The sequence below is a fragment of the Carettochelys insculpta genome, chromosome 4, assembly GCF_033958435.1.
Source record: "Carettochelys insculpta isolate YL-2023 chromosome 4, ASM3395843v1, whole genome shotgun sequence".
Taxonomy (NCBI): Eukaryota; Metazoa; Chordata; order Testudines; family Carettochelyidae; genus Carettochelys; species Carettochelys insculpta.
Window position 1 is genome coordinate 73,409,173 of NC_134140.1, and position 19,507 is coordinate 73,428,679.

The 19,507-nt window shown below is 44.8% G+C and overlaps 2 protein-coding genes across 5 annotated transcripts in view; both read left to right on the forward strand.

Annotated features, from left to right (window-relative positions):
* Positions 1 to 19,212, forward strand: part of LOC142012915 (uncharacterized) — an 86,669-nt gene extending 67,457 nt beyond the window's left edge. Inside the window, exons 3-4 of the mRNA XM_074993964.1 lie at positions 18,439 to 18,679; positions 19,166 to 19,212. Coding sequence (XP_074850065.1) covers positions 18,439 to 18,679; positions 19,166 to 19,212 — 288 coding nt within the window. The remainder of the gene's footprint in view (positions 1 to 18,438; positions 18,680 to 19,165) is intronic.
* The window catches only part of MARCHF1 (membrane associated ring-CH-type finger 1), a 553,572-nt gene continuing 552,608 nt past the window's right edge, over positions 18,544 to 19,507 (forward strand). The window contains exon 1 of one of the 4 annotated variants that reach the window (XM_074993075.1): positions 18,544 to 18,679. The gene's annotated coding sequence lies outside the window, so the exon portion shown is untranslated. The remainder of the gene's footprint in view (positions 18,680 to 19,507) is intronic. The other 3 variants (XM_074993077.1, XM_074993076.1, XM_074993078.1) reach the window with 3 other exon arrangements.

Genomic DNA, 19,507 nt, shown 5'->3' on the forward strand with positions numbered 1-19,507 from the left:
TTTTATGTTTCCCAAGGACTAAAGCCCAGGAAGGAGCAGCCTGCAGCACCATGGTAAGCCAATACCTGGAGCTAATTAAGCAGCTGTGGCCAACCAAGGCCTGTGGAGCCCTTGAAAAAGGCTTTCCCCCAGGAAGGAGGGGGAAGGGGATAGAGGATGGACTGGGACTGTGGAGAGAAGGACTCAAAAAGGAGAAGAACTGTAGCTATTGGAGGAAGGTACAGGGGAAAAGGGGGTCTAGTGGAAGTGGCCCAGGGAGGTGGACTGTGGCACTAGGAGGGCCCAAGGAGGGAAGCCCCTCCTGCCACAGATGCCTAGGGTCCCTGGGCTGGAACCTGGGATGTGTGGGAGCAACCAGGTTCCCCCCAGGCCACCCTATGCATCAGGCCAGCCCTAGAGGGGTGGTGGGCAAGGAGTGAGCCTCCTCCCCAAAAGACTGCATGTGTGGACTAGCCAATGATGAGAGTGGCCCAGTGATGCTGTGAACCAAGCCCCTCTGAGTACGGGAAGCAGAGCAAGGGACATAGCAGGCCTCTGAGGCTGCTTTTAAACTGACAGTGCAGAGACCCACAAGGACAAACCTGGGGTTGTTATACATATCATAACTTGATGAAATTTTAATTGCAACACAACGTGATGATTTCAACCTTTAAGAAGTGTTCACAAAGCTCATTCTCCACAACTCAGATGTTAACAGAGGAGTAACTATAGGGGAAAGAGAATAGCCACCCCTCTGGTGCCCTCCTGCTGTGGGGTTAGACTCTGTAAGCAAAAATCTTAGGAACTGACTTTGTAATGTGAGGTAGATAACACCAATTCTACCATAATTTGGAGCTTGTCTTTCTGACTTGTATTGGATCAGTTTGGGTAGTTCCAGGGTGGTTTTTCCTTATAATTCATCCATTACAAGTTCACAGGCAATTTAATTAGAACAATCATCTGTCACAGAGATTCGGTACTCTAGCCAAGCTTGTAATTCAGGTGCTTGAGTTCTATGCTGATAAGTTCATAAATGCTTAGAGAGCTAGAATGCTATTTGCTCTCCTACCTTCTCCCAGTTGCCATGAAATTTTCTACTTTATCCTATAGTGTGGATATAGGAGTATTTTAGAGGAACTGCTGTCTGGAACAAGGCAGAAAATTGAAAGCATGTAACCTTCAGGAGAAGAAAGCCAATTCAGTTATCTCCAATTCCTGTGGAGGTAAACAACCGCTTTTGGGCTCTCTGAACAGGCATTACACTGGAGAATGCTGTGACCGTGACCTCTCAGGGAAGGAATCAGAAGACGACCTCATTGACTGGAAGGCATGGGATATGTAGTCCTATGGATGGGGGTTCTATGACCACCACCCCTAAGAGAAGAAGACAGGTGGTGGTGGTCAGGGACTTCCTCCTAAGAGGGATGGAGTCAAACATCGGCCATCCAGACCTGGAGTCTTGGGACGTTTCCTGCCTACCAGGAGCTAGAATCCAGGATGTAACAGAGACTCTTCCAAAAAATAATCAAACCTGCGGGTTATTACCCCTTCCTACTTCTTCTTGTAGGAACAAATGACACAGCAAAGAACAACTTTGAGCAGATCATCACAGATTATGTAACTCTGGGAAAGAATAATCAAAGAATATGGAGCACAAGTGGTGGTCTTGTCCATCCTCCCTGTTGAAGGAAGGGGTCCAGGTACGGATTGTTGAATCATGCGAGCAAATGCATGGTTGCACAAGTTGTGTCACAGACAGGGCTTTGGTTTCTTCTATCATGGGATTCTGTTTCAGGAGCACACATTGCTTGGAAGAGATGGGATCCACCTAACAAAGAGTGGCAAAAGCATCTTTGTGGGCAGGCTTGCAACCCTAGTGAGAAGGGCTTTAAACTAGGTTTGTTCGGGGACAGTGACAAGCTCTGGGTAAGTGGGGAAGGAGGAGGATATAACAAAGGAGGGGTCCTGATTCAAAAGAGGAAAGTAGGCCAATCAACTCATTATCTAAGGTGTTCGTACGCAAATGTAAGAAGCCTAGGAAACAAACAGGAAGAATCAGAGGCACAATCAAAGGACTATGAGATGATTGGAATAACAGACTTTGTGGGATGACTCACATAACTAGAGCATTGTCATGGAAGGGGATAAACTGTTCAGGAAGGACAGGCAGGGGAGAAAAGGAGGAGGAGTGGAGCTGTATGTAAGAGAGCAGTATGACTGGTCAGATTTCCAGTATATGGAGGGAGAAAAGCCACTTGAGTGTCTTTGGGATAAGCTTGGAGGCGGAAGCAACAGAGGTGATGTTGTGATTGGGGTCTGCTGTAGACCACTAGATCAGGCAGACAAAGCTTTCTTCAGACAACTAAGAGATGCTTCCAAATCAGAGGCCCTGGTTCTCATGGGAGACCTTACTCACCGTGACATTTGTTATGAGACCAATAGAGCAGCACAGACTGTCCAGGAAGTTTTTGGAGAATGTTGGGAATAACTTCTTGGTACAAGTGCTAAAGGAACTGACCAGGGACTATGTGCAGCTTGACAGGCTGCTCACAAACAAGGAAGAATTAGTAGGAGAAATAGAAGTGGGTGGTTACCTGGGCTGCAGGAATCACAGGATGGTAGATTTCAGGGCCCTGAAAAAAGGGAGGAAGGTGAGCAGGAAAATACAGACCCTTGATTTCAGAAGAGCAGACTTTGACTCCCTGAGAGAATTGATGGACAGGATCCCTGGGGAAGCTAATATAAAGGAGAAAGGAGTTCAGAAGAACTGGCAGTATTTTAAAGAAGCTTTATTGAAAACACAGGAACAAACCATCTGGATGCACAGTAAGAAAAGCAAATATGGTAGGCAACCAGCTTGGTTTACCAGGGAAATCCTTGGTGAGATTAAACTTAAAAAGAATGCATATAAGAAGTGGAAACTTGGACAGATGACTAAGGAATAGTATAAATATCTTATTGGAGAATACAGAGGAGTAATCTGGAAGGCAAAAGGACAGTTGAAACTGCAGCTAGCAAGAAATGTGAAGGGTAATGAGGGGTTTCTATGGCATGTTAATAAGAGAGTGATCAAGGAGTGTGTGGGGCCATTACTGGATGAGGGAGGTAACCTGGTGACAGATGATGTGGAAAAATCTGAAGTACTCAGTGCTTGATTGGCCTCTGTCTTCATGGATAAGGTCAGCTCCCAGACTACTGCATAAAGCAATGCAGTAGAGGAAGGAGGTGGGCAGCCTCTAGTAGGTATAGAACAGGTTAAGGGCTATTTAGAAAAGCTAGACATACAGAAATCCATGGGTCCAGATTTAATGCATCCAAGGATGCTGAGGGAATTGGCAAATGCCATTACAGAGCCTTTGGCCATTATCTCTGAAAACTCATGGTGCTTGGGAAAGGTCCTGGATAACTGGAAAAAAGGCAAACGTAGTGCCTATCTTTAAAAAAGGAATGACAGACAATCCAGGCAACAATAGACTTGTCAACTGTACCTCAGACCCTGGAAAAATGATGGAGAGGATCCTCTAGGAATCCATTTTGAAGCACTTGGAAGAGGAGACATGATCAAGAGTAGTCAACATGGATTCACCAAGAGCAATTCATGCCTGAGCAATCTGATTAGCTTCTATGATGAGGTAACTAGCTCTGTGGACATGGGGAAGTCAATGGATATGATATACCTTGACTTTAGCAAAGCTTTTGATACAGTCTCCCACAACATTTTTGCCCATAAGTTAAGGAAGTATGGATTGAATAGATGGACTGTAAAATGGATAGAAAGCTGGCTTGACAGTCAGGCTAACAGATAGCGATCAGTGGCTCAAAGTCTGATTGGCAGTCGGTTTCAAGTGGAGTGCCCCAGGGATCAGTTCTGGGGCCAGTATTGTTCAACATCTTTATTAATTGCCTGAAGGAGAGGATGGATTGCACCCTCAGCAAATTTGTGGAGGACACTAAGCTAGAGGGAAAAGTAGATACATTGGAGGGGAAGGATAGGGTCTACCTTGACCAAGATAAATTGTCAGATTGGGCCAAAAAAATAATACGATGAAGTTCAACAAGAAGTCTAAAGTCCTGCACTTGGGACAGAAGAAGCCCAAGCATTGTTACAGGCTGGGGACTGACTAGCTAAGCAGCAGTGCGGCAGAAAAGGATCTGGGGATTACGGTAGATGAGAGGCTGGATATGAGTCAACAGCATGTTGTTGTAGCCAAGAAGACTAATGACATATTCAGGTGGCTTAGGAGAAGCATTTCCAGCAGATCTGGAGAAGTTGTTTTTCCCCTCTGTTCGGCACTGGTGAGGCCACATCTGAAGTATTTTGTCCAGTTCCTGGCTGCCCAGTACATAAAGGATGTGGATTAATTGGAGCAGGTCCAGCAGGAGGCAAAGAAAATGATGAGGCAGCTGGAGCACATGACCTATGAGGAGAGGCTGAGGGATCCGGGCTTATTTAGTTTGCAGAATAGAAGAGTGGGGATTTGATAGCAGCCTTCAACTTTGACTACTGGAGGGTATCATGGTTGGAACTGGTTGAAGAGGAGGCTATAAAGAGGATGGGGAGAGGCTGTTCTCGGTAGTGACAGATGGCAGAACAAGTAGCAATGATCTAAAATTTGAGAGGTACTCTTAGGATTTTGCGGGGAGGAAGAGCTCAGTAGTTTGAGCATTAGCTGGCTAAACCCAGGGTTGTGAGCTCAATCCTTGATGTGGCAGGTTAGGGGTCTATGGCAAATAGATGTGAGGGGAGGGATAGCTCAGTGTTTTGTGCATTGGTCTTCTAAACCCAGAGTTGTGAGTTCAATCCTTGAGGGGGCTATTTAAATTTTTAGCAGGGAGGGACAGTTTTAGTGGTTTGAGAATTGGCCTGCTAAACCAAGGGTTGTAAGCTCAATCCTTGAGGGGGCCATTTAGGGATCTGGGGCAAATAGATTAAAAAAAATCTGTCAGGGGTGGTGATGGATCCTGCTGGGAGGGCAGGGGGCTGGACTCAATGACCTCTGAGGGCCTCTTCCAGTTCTATTTTTTTAAAAAAGTTACAGAGAAGATACTGGGTTGGATATTGGGAAGAATTATTGCAACAGAAGAATAGTGAAGCACTGGAGTGTGTTACCTTGTGATGTGGTTGAATCTCCATCCCTAGAAATTTTTAAGTCCCAGCTTGGAAAGGCCTTGCTGGAATGATTTACTTAGGACTGATCCTGCTTTAGGCAGGGAGTTGGACTTGATTACTTCCCAAGGTGATGAAGTGATGGGGAAGAAAGCAGCTGGTAAAAGAAAAAGAGAAGGGCCATAAAGCAGCTGACGTTTGGGTAGGGGATGGAACAAAAAGACATCTGGGAGAAGCAAGAAAGTGAGGCCCTGTTGGGAACCAGCTGAGATGACGCATAAGACAAGGGGGGGATTGTTCCTTGAACATTGTAAGAGGCGTGTGTGAGGAGGATTCAGGAGCAGGATATGGCTTGTAGGGGTGCACATACAAACTTCCCTGAGCTATTTCCAGCCTAGGCTGATATTGGAACTTCTAAAGAGGTGAGTGTGATGTTACAACTTACATCGTGTCTGAAAGCAGTATGGCTGCTGTCCCTCTGGACTTCCTATAGGAAGCTGTAAATGATGTATGTAGAGGGAAGAATCCCTGTCCAGTGGATGCATGTTCTCTCCAGTGCAGAGAGCCTTCGTATTGTGGCCCATAGCACCTAGGAAGCTCTTAATGTGGGGGAGGGAGGTAAAAGGGTGTGTATGCCCCTGTCCTGGTTCCCTGCACTGGAGTAAGTTTGGTGGTTGGCAAGTACATTTCAATGTGTGACAGATCCCCCTCATCCATGCCTTAGGGGTTCTGCACTTCCAGGCAGCTCCTTGTAGGCCTCAGAGGCTCAGAAGCCCTTTTGTTGCCCTGGGGCTTCACAAAGACAAGGCCACTTCATCAAGCCACTTCATCACATGCCACTCCTAACTGAAAGCAGAGTAGGACCTTCTCCACCAGTCTCAAGCTGCCCTGTTCTGGCCTGAGATGTGTACCCCTCCAGGGTAAGTGTGGGGGGAGTGCAGTCCCACCCACTACCCTGGACTCAGCCCAGGGACCCTAGGGATGGAGGGAGCTAGCAGGACTTTTGGCCTTACCCCACAGCAGAGACCTTTCCCAGGGCCTCTTCCCCAACCACTTCCCTCAGGTATCTTGTGGCTGGTGTCATTCAGCACTGCTCTGTTCTAGCCTGGAGTACCTTTCCCTCAAACCTCCAGCCACCTCCTTTCTAGGTACCATGCCCTGTCCTGCTGCCTGGGGAAAGCCTTTTATAGGGAGCGCCAAAACCTCAACTGGTCATAGGTGTTTGATTGCAACCTGTTGCTGGCTGACTCCTGATGAGCCCCAGCTGCCCATCCAGCCTGCAGGACTGCACCTTCTTGGAACTTAGGAGGGGAGCAAAAAGGAGTTCATCCAGCACCCAAAATGTTCCCCCTCCATCAGACACTTGTCAGCTGCACCTTCTGATCTGCCACAACTGGAATAAAAAAAAGTACAAAGCTGGCAGATGTGACTGCTGTGTGACAGATAATGTGGTCGGTGGCTGTCATATTGCTCTGAGTTAAGAGGAAGAAAAGCTTAAATTAGACACAGCCTCAGAAGTCTGTAATAGCTATTTTGGAATAAAGACCTGTGGAAAGTTAATGCTTTGCTATGGGTAGTGTTTTGTGTAACTGCTTGATTAGACACCACAGCATACTTGTTTTTGATACTCCCTGATACTGTTCCCTCTATTGGGCTTCCTTCCCCACCTCCTGCTGGGTAAACTGTAGAGCTTGGAGAATTCCTTTTACCTTCTATGCAGCCTCCATTTCCATACTTTTACTCACCTGGGTGAAAACTTCCCACCCTCCAAATCCCAAGATAAAGCTTCCTGAAAGTATCCAATACTGAGATGAGAAGTATTTACCCTCTTCCTTTTTTTTTTTGGAGCTTGATGGTTTAAAAATCTCAAATCATAAAGGTTTGTATTTCCTACCACAGCACAATGACTTTTCCACCTCAGAATGGGAGACAAAGTGAAATTGTTGCCCAGAAAGCTATGAACTAATATAAAAAACAAAACAAAATCTTTAAACTAAGTCTTCCCTGTACGTTACTGATATGTTGTGGAACTGAGATTTTTGAGCAAAAGCCACACTGAGTGAAAGGTATTACTATCTTTATATCAGCTAAAATCATTTAAATTACATGGCAGGCAAGGTACTTACGTTGCCTGAAATGGGAAAAGGCTGGTAACTTCAGTATTTGAAAGTGCTAGAAATTTGAGGGATCCTGCCCCACCCCCACTGTTTAAACAGTCTTTGATCAAAATAATTATTAGCAAAAGAGAGAATATACTGTATGTCCTGGATTATATTTTATGGCTTCTACATACATAAGAACTACAGTGACATTAATTCTAGTGTGTATGTTAAGAATTGATTATCAAGGTAAAATGAAGGCATATCCTGGCAGCAAATTCTACTGCTCCCTAGAATTCCAAAAACAGTGGACTAGAGAAGATGGAGATATTTGGCACTTCATAGACTAAAAGATGACAAGTGGAGAGTATCATGGTTGGACTTGATTGTGTGTCTCCCCCCCCAAAAAGAAAAATTGAGTATACTCATCCCTCGCTATACGAGCACAACTGGTTCCCAAATTTCTGCTTGTAGGCAAAAACTCATGAGTGACACTAAATTCCCATTAAAATACATGTAAAAGTCTCCAAGAGCCTGTAACTTGACATAAACCAGTTGAGTTTAGGTAATTTTCTGATGTATTTGAATAGTTTGGCACCAGAAATAGAATGCAGCGTATATATGTAGAGCCGGGATTTCCAACCTATGGGACGGGATCCAAACATGGGTCCCATTAGGTATGTTAAAGGTTGCCAGCTGGGCAGTTCCCAGCTGCATGGGGCTGTTAGAGAAGCCATTTGCAGTTTCTTAATACTGCTACCTCAGGCATATATCTATCAATAGCGGTAACTACTGGAGATGGCAGCTATCTCTGTCACTAGGAATAGCGATTACCTTATGCTTAGGTGCTAAAACCTTAACAGTAGAGTTACTTGCTGGGAGCAGGAGGGCTGGGGGAGCCACCCAGTCTAGCAGCCCCGGCAAAGAGGCTGCAGGAGGAGTGTCTAAGGCTGGGGCTGTTGAGGGATGCAGTGGGAGTCTAAGACTGGGGGAAGTTTGGGGCTGCAGGGAGAATAATGCAGGAGGTGGTTTGGGGCTGCTGGGGGCGTGTCTAAGGCTGAAGGAGGTTTTCGGATGCTGGGCATGTTTAAAGCTGGAGGCAGTTTGGGACCATGGGGGGGGCAGTTAAATCCTGGCTGAGGGTGAGATCTGTGGGGCAGGCAGGGGGGTATAATACAGTAAACCCTGGCGTTACCCAAGGGTTGTTCCTGCAACCCCTGCATGACTCAAATGAGCCAGCCGCAGGGCTGCAGTTCTGCCTGCCCCCCGCAGCCAGGGACACCACTTATATAAGTGGGGGAAGTTCACTCATAGGCTACGTCTACACTAGCCCCAAACTTCGAAACGGCCACGCAAATGGCCATTTTGAAGTTTACGAATGAAGCGCTGAAATGCATATTCAGCGCTTCATTAGCATGCGGGCGGCCTCGACACTTCAAAATTGACGTGCCTCGCCGCCGCGCGGCTTGTCCCAATGGGGTTTCTTTTCAAAAGGACCCCACGTACTTCAAAGTCCCCTTATTCCCATCAGCTCATGGGAATAAGGGGACTTTGAAGTAGGCGGGGTCCTTTCGAAAAGGAGCCCCGTCAGGACAAGCCGCGCTGTGGCGAGGCACGTCAATTTCGAAGTGTCGCGGCCGCCCGCATGCTAATGAAGCGCTGAATATACATTTCAGCGCTTCATTCGTGCACTTCAAAATGGCCATTTGCGTGGCCGTTTCGAAGTTTGGGGCTAGTGTAGACATGGCCACAGTGAATAAAGATAGGTATATATGTTCCTCATATTAGCGAGTACTCATAAGTAAAGTACTCATTAAATGTGGGCTGAGTGTATATCCTAACTAAAATGTCTGTTAGGGATGACTGAAATAAAACATTAATTGGAACATATGTTCCTGTGAATTGTTTTGGTTTCAATCAAAGGGCATTTTTGAAAAAGCCTGTGATAGTGAAGAAGAAGAAGAAGAAGAAACAGCTTCCACCCCAGAGTAGCCAATGCGTGAGGAGGAGCAGGGTCTGTCACACCTCAGATGAGCACCCAGACCACTGGAGTGGATGTTTCACTGTTTTTATTTTTGAAGCAAAAGCTTTTATTCCAAAGCACAACAAAATAAATAAAAAATAAAATAAACTGCATCCCCCCTGGAATTCTTGTTTTTTTAAGGCAATTTCTATCTGCCAGCTTTAAGTGACTTCACTACAATGTTACAATCTTGCCATGCATGTGAGAGAAATTCTTAATTTCTCATGAGATCTCATTCTGTCTTCATAATAGTGTACACATTAACTAAATTTTCTGTAACAGACTACTTGAAGGAAAAGCCGGAATGTGTACTTTCAGCTATAGTATGTTGTTATGTAGTTCTCAGGTCAGTTAGGCTACGTCTACACGTGAAGCCTACATCGAAGTAGCCTATTTCGATGTGGCAACATCGAAATAGGCTATTTCGATGAATAACGTCTACACATCCTCCAGGGCTGGCAACGTCGATGTTCAACATCGACGTTGCGCAGCACCACATCGAAATAGGCGCAGCGAGGGAATGTCTACACGCCACAGTAGCACACATCGAAATAAGGGTGCCAGGCACAGCTGCAGACAGGGTCACACGGCGGACTCAACAGCCAGCTGCTCCCTTAAAGGGCCCCTCCCAGACACACTTGCACTAAACACCACAAGATCCACAGAGCTGACAACGACTTGCAGACCCTGTGCATGCAGCATGAATCCCCCGCTGCAGCAGCAGCAGCCAGAAGCCCTGGGCTAAGGGCTGCTGCACACGGTGACCATAGAGCCCTGCACGGGCTGGAGAGACAGCGTCTCTCAACCCCCCAGCTGATGGCTGCCATGGAGGACCCCACAATTTCGACGTTGTGGGACGCGGATCATCTACACGGTCCCTACTTCGACGTTGAACGTCGAAGTAGGGCGCTATTCCAATCCCCTCATGAGGTTAGCGACTTCGACGTCTTGCCGCCTAACGTCGAAGTTAACTTCGAAATAGCGCCCGACGCGTGTAGCCACGATGGGCGCTATTTCGAAGTTAGTGCCGCTACTTCGAAGTAGCATGCACGTGTAGACACAGCTTTAGATTTGAACTTTACCAGCGTATGACACTTTTACAAAGAGCCGTGCAAGCCTTGTGCTGATGCTTTCTGACTGGAAGATGGCCAATATAATGCCAATATTTAAAAAAGGCTCTAGAGGAGACCCTGGCAATTATAGACCGATAAGTTTAACATCAGTACCAGGCAAATTAGTAGAAACACTAGTAAAGAATAAAATTGCAAGGCACGTAGAAGAGCACGAATTGTTGGGCAAAAGTCAGCATGGTTTCTGCAGAGGGAAGTCGTGTCTAACTAATCTATTAGAATTCTTTGAAGGGGTTAATAAACATGCGGACAAGGGGCACCCAGTGGACATAATATACCTAGATTTCCAGAAAGCCTTTGACACGGTCCCACACCAAAGGCTTTTATGTAAATTAGGTGGTCATGGGATAGGAGGAAAGATCCTTTCATGGATCAGGAATTGGTTAAAAGAAAACAAAGGGTGGGAATAAATGGTAAATTTTCACAATGGAGCGGGGTAACTAGTGGTGTTCCCCAGGGGTCAGTCCTGGGACCGATCCTGTTCAACTTGTTCATCAATGATCTAGAAAATGAGGTAAGCAGTGAGGTGGCAAAGTTTGCAGATGACACCAAGTTGTTCAGGACAGTCAAAACCAAAAGGGATTGTGAAGAACTACAAAAAGATCTCAGCAAACTGAGTGATTGGGCAGCAAAATGGCAAATGAAATTTAATGTGGGTAAGTGTAAGGTAATGCATGTTGGAAAAAATAACCCAAATTACACGTACTACATGATGGGGTCAAATTTAGCTACGACAGATCAGGAAAGGGATCTTGGAGTTATAGTGGATAGCTCTCTGAAGACATCCACGCAGTGTGCAGCGGCAGTTAGTAAAGCAAATAGGATGCTAGGAATTATTAAAAAAGGGATCGATAATAAGACAAAAGATATCATACTTCCCCTATATAAAACTATGGTACGCCCACAGCTTGAGTACTGCGTGCAGATGTGGTCTCCTCACCTCAAAAAAGATATACTGGCATTAGAAAAGGTTCAGAAAAGGGCGACTAAGATGATTAGGGGCTTGGAACGGGTCCCATATGGAGAGAGGCTAGAGAGACTGGGACTTTTCAGTCTGGAAAAGAGGCGATTGAGGGGCAATATGATAGAGGTATATAAAATCATGAATGGTGTGGAGAAAGTGAATATAGAAAAATTATTTACCTTTTCCCATAATACAAGAACTAGGGGACACCAAATGAAATTGATGGGTAGTAGGTTCAAAACTAATAAAAGGAAATTTTTCTTCACACAGCGCACAGTCAACCTGTGGAACTCCTTGCCCGAGGAGGCTGTGAAGGCCAGGACTCTATTAGGGTTTAAAAAAGAGCTTGATAAATGTTTGCAGGTTAGGTCCATAAATGGCTATTAGCCAGGGATAAAGTATGGTGCCCTAGCCTTCAGTACAAGGGCAGGAGATGGATGGCAGGAGATAAATCACTTGATCATTGTCTTCTGTTCTCCTTCTCTGGGGCACCTGGCATTGGCCACCGTCGGCAGATGGGATGCTGAGCTGGATGGACCTTTGGTCTGACCCAGTATGGCCATTCTTATGTTCTTATGTTCTTATGATTTGATATTGAACTGAGCAGCCTTCAAAATTTCTCTGCAGTAGATGCATTGATTGAGCATTGGGTTTCAGCATAATACTTATGACCTTTTTAATGTACAGAAGTTAGCCTTCTTGCAGGCTGTGAGGTACGAATGTCCTGGTCACTCAAGTAATAGGAATTGCTCTTCGTAATTTCAAGCAATAACTGTTAGCATGTGAACTTAATCCTGTTACTTGATTGAGGACAACTTTTCATATGTCAGGTGGCTTTGTAATAGTTTTAGGTGGTAACCTGGCTTTGGTTGTAGTGAGGGGAGATATCAGAAGTCCAGTAAAGCAATGCTGCAAATATTCTACTGGTGCTTGGTGGGGAGGGTTGTGCTTTAAACCGATTACATCAGCTCAAGATTTCTGGGAATCCGGTCTAGGCAACATAGTTGATGCACATCACTTTGGTAGCTGATCTCCTAAAGCCAATGCCAACCATTGGGCTTTGGGGAGACACTTGCTTTTTCATACTTGGTGTGAAAAGGAAAAGATTAATTTCCTTCTTTCCCATTGGCAATATCCAAAGCTCATCTGAGTCACTCAGGTTTTGACCCATAATTTAAGGCAGTACCTTTCTAGCACACAGGGTGGTAATTAGTTGCTCTCACAGCTAATCTCTCCTAAATCAATGAGGTGAATTTGTCACAGTCTGGCCCCCAAATTAAAAACTTGCTAAATATTTGCCTCCATTTGTCTTAGCTTTATTTTGAAAGTGAGCATTGTCTTTTTCATCTGTATTTGAGAGGACAAGACTAGCTGTGACTTGAAATAGAACCTACAACAAAAGAAAGTACATACTTGACTTATTGACTCAGAATCTTGCATACGCTGACTAAAATATCCTATGTATTGCCACATTGTCTGCTTTGACTACAACTTCATCAGGAAACATAAGTCTTCATAACTTGAGTGATGCTATGTACTGTACTGAGCATAGACTTGCACAAAGGGAGACATTCTGTCCCAGGCTGGAAGATGATTTGCAAGAAAACCAGCATAGGGCTGTGCATATCTTCAAATAACCCTTCTTCCTCCATGCATTGTTGTGTTAAGCTACCTATGCAACACAGGGCTATGAAATTTGAAGAAAGACTAAAACACTTGGTACAGCATTCTGTAGGGGGATTGAAGACAGTGAATAAACAGCAGAAACAACATGAGAGTTGCATATGTAATACACACAGAGCATAATCAGTTCAGCGTGCAGGTGTATTCCATGAATTGTCGCTAATGTGAATAATAACCTAAACCACTCATTTTTACTGGAAGCCATTGTCATGCCCTTGGAACAGGTGCCGAACAGAAAGCCATGTAAATCTGAGTTAACCTGCTTGCAGACCTAATGTGAAGTAACTTTAACTTAATTAAGCCTCCTGTTGTAAAATTTTGAGGGAATCATTCTCTGACTGGTTTTTAACAGTGCATTCATCCCCAAACTACTTTTGTGTATTTATTTCTGATGTAGAAACACTGCCACTGTAGGATATCTTCACACAAGCAACTAAGTATGAAAAAGAGGGGCTCTGTTTTAATGGGAGAAGCAACTTGCTGCTCTTCAAAACAAATCTTAAAGTGAAATGTACAGCAAATATTTTCTTTAAGTCAGATACCTGCAGACCCTTAGTCTTTTCTTGCTTTATTTCATATCAGATCAAAGCACCAATGTCTTGGCAGTGGATCTTTTACTGTGGTGGCTTAGAAAAAACCCAGAAGCCCTACTTACACAAAGTTTACAAAAATAGATGCTATAAACAGCACAGTGTGTCCCTATCCCATGCTTCAGTAGAGCTATTGTTTGTTTTGAACATGGCAAATGTTGTAGATTGGATAAGCAGAAATTGAAAGAATGGCTTCCTTGAAAATGATGTTGTGGAAAACTATCTTTTTCCTGTTTTGTGTTTTTTTTTGTGGGGGGTAAGGCCCCAATTCCTAATCCCCACCCTCTTTTAAGCAACATCTAGGTAATTTGGTGTCAGAGAAGCAAACTCCTACCCCATGATCATGGGTAGAAAGGATGCTCTAGTGGGTATCTATAGGTTTAGTTCCAAGCTCAGGCACAAACTGCCACTGTGGCCTTCAACAAGCTTCTCTTTATGTGCCTTGTTTCTCAAGCTATAAAGTGGGATTAATAGTGACCTACTTCATGTGCATTTTGTGAGGCTGAAATCCCTCAATGACAGTGAGATCCTCTGATGCTGTGATGACAGCCCTGTAAGTGGACTGAGAGTTGCATGGCCTAGGGTACATTCCCATTTAGTTATTGACCAAAGTGGGTCTATTGCCTCAGTGAAGTGGGGAGTGGAGGGGGTGGCAAGGAGGAGAATGTGAACAATGGGAATTATTCTGTGCATATGCATACCCACTTTTTTTTAAAGGCAATTTTGTAATTCCTGTTCCTGTCTCGTGTGTGAATGTGATTTGAAGATGGTGATTTTTTTCCCCACCCTTTTGGAAGTGTGTGTGGAGGGGTAGAAGAGTCAACAGCACTGGCAGAGTAGGTGCCAGTCCATCCCTAGGCTTCAACTGAATGTTGATGAATGCATAGCTGAAAACCTCTCAGGCTCACCTGTGCATTAGTATTGATACAATAGGTATAAGATTTATAAAAAGGTTTAGGGTTTAGATTTGATGAAATGCTTGAGTTGCTGCACGCATTAATCATGTTTTATAATCTGAGACACAGCTATAAGTAATGTTTTCTGTGAAACTGTAAATCCCCACCCCCAAAGACAGGAGGGAAGCACTATCAAGTGTGGAATTTTAGTTTGTGAGGTGTTATCTTCATAAATACCATTGGTTACAGGGAGGTTGTATGAGGGGTTAGTCCTTGACAGCATGCAGGCTTTGTATTTTGGAATTTTTGCTCTTTTGTGTTTTTAATTACCCCTTTCTTAGTTTTAAACCATTTTAATAACCTTTTATTATGGGGGTTGTATCTATTAGTTGTTACTCTATTTCTATATAATCTGGTCTGATCTTAACATTGGTAAGAATTTTGTATAAATTCTCAGGTGTAGACAAGAGTGTGATCCTGTGCACTGCTGAGCATCATCTGAGAAATGGAAGGTGCCCTCGATCCCCAAGTAATTGGGATTTGGAAGCACTTAGTGCATAACAGGTTCAGACACGTAACCTTTCTTCATTAAAGAAGCATCTTTATAGCTGAATTATGTAGTCGCAATTTACTGCAATGATGAAATTCAAGGGGTCTCTGAGAGAGATCAGCTGAAACCTTTTTAAGGTGATTATAAAAAAAATTATTAGGCTTGACAGCTTAACCAAAGCTCATAATATAACTGAGGCATTCATCATAAGACACTAAAGCGAACAGGTTTTATTAAAAAGCTGCTTTTTACCTGAAATAATAGTTTCATGCTATTTTTATTATATCTCTCTAAGTGTCATCTTGTCTTGCTTGTTTTATGTCTCTAACTGTCTGAGAATGGGTCTTTGTTCCATTCACTTGATAGCAGCTGTCTGCTGTTTCTTGTATTTTCTGCCCTATGGAACTTGAGTCTTGTCACTATATGTACCTATTGAAATGAAATAGTACTGAATTAATGAGGCTTGTAACACTTCACTAACGTCAGTGATGGTGACGATACTAGCTAAAGCGAATAAACACTTCAGAATGATGCCGCTGTATATCAAGGTTCAGGATTGCCATCACATGAGTATATGATAAAATATAATACAGTGTTTCCTGACGTGGTATCCAAAAAACTTTTAAATAGAAAGATGTTAGAGATCTAATGTGTCAATGATAATAAGACAATGTGGTAGTTCACTTCTTTGCAAAACTACAGTGGGGTTTCTATTCAGCTATTGTATATTCAGCCACATAAAACAACTAGCATAGTATATCACAGCAGCAGTAATTGAGCTTGGTTTTTGTATTCCCATTCTAAATTATTATTTTCAGGTCAAAGTATGGCCATTTTGCATCAAAACCAGGAAAATATCCAGAATACAGTTTGAGATTGAATGAAAATGTATTTATTTACAAACAATTTTTTAAAGTGACTTCAAAAGTCTTAAAATCATATAAGCGTAAGTCTGGAAGTGACCGTGAGAGGTCATCTAGTCCAATACTCTGCACTGGAGGCTAAAGTAAATATTACCTAGGCCATCCCTGAGATGTTTGTTTAACTTACTCTTAAAAATCTCCCGTGGTAGAGAGATCACAGTCTGGCAGACACACTGGGGAAACATGATTTTTCTTTACAGAAAACAAGTTGACTTCCATCCCCACCAAAAAAATAATCATGTTCGCCTTTCTATTGGAATTCTTTCAGGGGGTCAACAAGCTTGTAGACAAGGGAGATGCAGTAGATACAGTGTACTTAGATTTCCAGAAAGCCTCTGACAAGATATTTCACCAAAGGCTCTTAAACAAACTAAACTGTCATGGGATAAGAGGGAAGGTCCTTTCATGGATTCATAACTGGTTGAAAGACAGGAAACAAAAGGTAGCAATAAATGGTCAGTTTTCAGAATGGAGAAAAGTAAATAGAATCCCCCCCAGGTCTCTCCTGGGACCAGCACTATTCAACTCTTTAATAGATGATCAGGAGAAAGGGGTAAATAGTGAGATGGAAAAAAGTACAGATAACACAAAACTGCTCAAGACAGTAAAGTCCAAAGCAAACTGTGAAGATCTTCAAAAGGATTTCACAATACTGGGGGACTGGGCAACAAAATTACAGATAAATGTTAGTTAATAAATGCAAAGGAATGCATATTGAAAAACTTAATCCCAACTATACATTTGAAATGGCGGGGGTGGGATCTGTTAGCTGTTACCACTGAAGAGAGAGGTCTTGCAGTCATTGTGGATAGGTCTCTAAAAACATCCACTCCAAGTGCAGTGGCAGTCAAAAAAAGCAACCAGAATGCTGGGCGTCTTTAAGAAAGGCACACATACTTACACAATATCTTACTGCCTCTTTATAAATCCACATTTTGAATATTCTGTGCAGATGTGATCTCAAACAAGATATTTTGGCAGTGGAAAAAGTTCAGAAAAAGGCAACATGAATGGGGTATAACATGGCTGTCATACGAGGAAAGATAAATAAGAAAGGGGCTTTCAGCTCAGAAAAGACATGACTAAGGTGTGTGTGTGGGGTGAGGGGAAGGATATGATAAAGGTCTCTAAAATCATGCCAGTGAATAAAGAATTATTCACTCCTTCCTATAAAACAAGATTTAGAGGCCACCAAATGAAATTAATAGGTAGCAAGTTTAAAACAAACAAAGGAAGTATTTCTTGACATAATGCACAATTAACTTACGGGATTCCTTGTTACAGGGTGTTGTGAAGTTGGAGACCATAAAAATGTTCAACTAAAGAGCCAGATAAATTCATGGAGGATGGGTGCATCAAGGGCTATTAAACAGGATAGGCAGGGGATGGATCATGGGATGACTACCTGTTCTGTTCATTACCTGTGGGGCAATTGGCACTGGCTGGAGGACCAGGTACTGGGCTAAATGGACCTTTAGTCTGACCTAGTATGTCTGTTCCTATATTCTCCCCAGGCAATTTATTTCAGTGTCTAACTAATGGAATTAGGAAGGCTTTTCTAATGTCCAGTCTAAACTTCACTTGCTGCAATTTAAGCCCATTATTGCTTGTCCTATATGAAAAGATTAATTAGAACAAATTTTCTCACCTTTTCTCGTCAAAATAATTTAATCTTCATGAAACACCTTCAGTTTTTTCATAAAAATGAAACTGAATCCTTCCAAAAAGTGGTTTTCCATGACTATTTTCAGCTGAAGTGTTTTGGATTTTGAGCATCTGTTGTTGTGTTAAAAACTGTCTAGAACAAACAAAAGCAGAGAAACAAAACCCAAACCTGGAAACTTAGGCAAAAAGTAGTATAATTTTGTTTTCCATTTAAAAAAATGATGTTGGCTAAGAAGCCATTTTTCCTTCAAAAATATTCTGAAGAACTTTTAAAAATCAACTTGTGTTATGCCTCCCAAGTGCCCATTGGAGGAGAGAGGGTGTAGGTAACAACACACAACAGCTGAGATTCTAATATGCTCACAGAGAGAGGAAAAAGCTTAATGTGTGGTATGGCTTGATCTAGGATGCTATAAAAAATTCTCTAATGTGCAATAACACCCCAATTTGTTAGTGCTTGTTCATATATAAAAACATACCACTTGTGCTGGTTCCAATGAGCATCTTTACCAAACTCCTGTTTCAACCTGTAACTACTGAAAACTTTGCCACTAGTGAGAGCGTGGGGTTACGACGAAGCTGCTTTATTTACGTGTCCTGAGCTGGGCCAGGCACCAGCTCGGCGACTGCAGCCCCCGGCAGGAGAGGGGGCGTGGGGCTTGCAGAAAGGCGATCGGTCCTTTGAAATGCAAGTCCTGCTGTGTTGGCAGCCCACCTCTATCCCCTTGGCCCTCTCAGCAACTTTGGCCGCCTCCAGCTGCCCTGCCAGCGTGTGACATTGGCCGCGGACGGCTGCCGCGCTAACTGCTCCGGCTGTGGATTATTCCAGCCTTGGAGCATGGCAGATCTCTGCCGCATGACATCATGGGAGCCGTGCGAGAGCCGGTACAGCAAGGGGGCCGCGGCGAGGGGCGGGGGAGAGGCGCAGCCGGGCTGCCTGCCCACTCGGCGAGCTCGGGAGGAGCGCCTGGCAAGCAGCTGGCCGAAGGATGGGAAGGCGCCAGAGCCTCGGCGTACCGCCTGCGCCACCACTTGGGCGGGCCGCCCGCTGAGAAACTTAGCCCCCGCGGGTGAGTGATTCTGCGCGGCTGCAGTTGCCCCGGGAGGCGAGAGGCGAATGCACACACTCGGGCACCCGGCCGGCCACCAGCCGCTCCCAGAGCCGGGGAAGATGTTTAGCGCCGGGGCCCTAATGAGCGATCGGTTCCCTGGGGCGTGGGGAATCCCCGGGAGCAAACCAGCGCGTGGCGGGAGTGACAGCTGTTCCCCGGCGCTGAGGGCGAGCTGCGCTGGGGCGGGGCGGGTGCCCCGGGCTCTCCCGTGCAAAGGGGTGCTGGGGGCGGGGGGAGTTATCCGGGGTCCGCGCCCGTGCCTGGCTAATCAGGGGCGCAGTGCCTGCCTCCGCCCGCGCGTGGCTTCTGGGGAGCGGCGAAGCCGCTGGGAGGCGGGGTGGGTTGCACAGTCCCAGCGCCTGCTAACCCTGCGGCCCCACCGAGCCCGGCGGCGGTCAGACGCCCCCCGGCGGCGCGCCTTCGCCCTCTGCTCGCCTGCTGCAGGTTGCACAGCCGCGCCGCGCTCCTCCTCCTGCCTTCCGGGCCGGTAAGCGAGGCGGGGGTGCGGCTGCAAGCGTGGGAGCCGATTGTCAGTTGCCTCCGCCGATGTGGCTCCCTGGTTTGTAGCGATTTACTCTTAGCTTCTTCCCCACCTGGCCTCGGGCTGTATGCGTTTGCCCTCTGTGTAGTAACGCTCCTCTGTGATAACAAAAAGCAGTCAAATAGCACTTTAAAGACTAGCAAAATGGTTTATTAGGTGAGCTTTCGTGGGACAGACCCACTTCTTCAGACCATAGCCAGACCAGAACAGACTCAATATTGAAGGCACAGAGGACAAATCAGAAA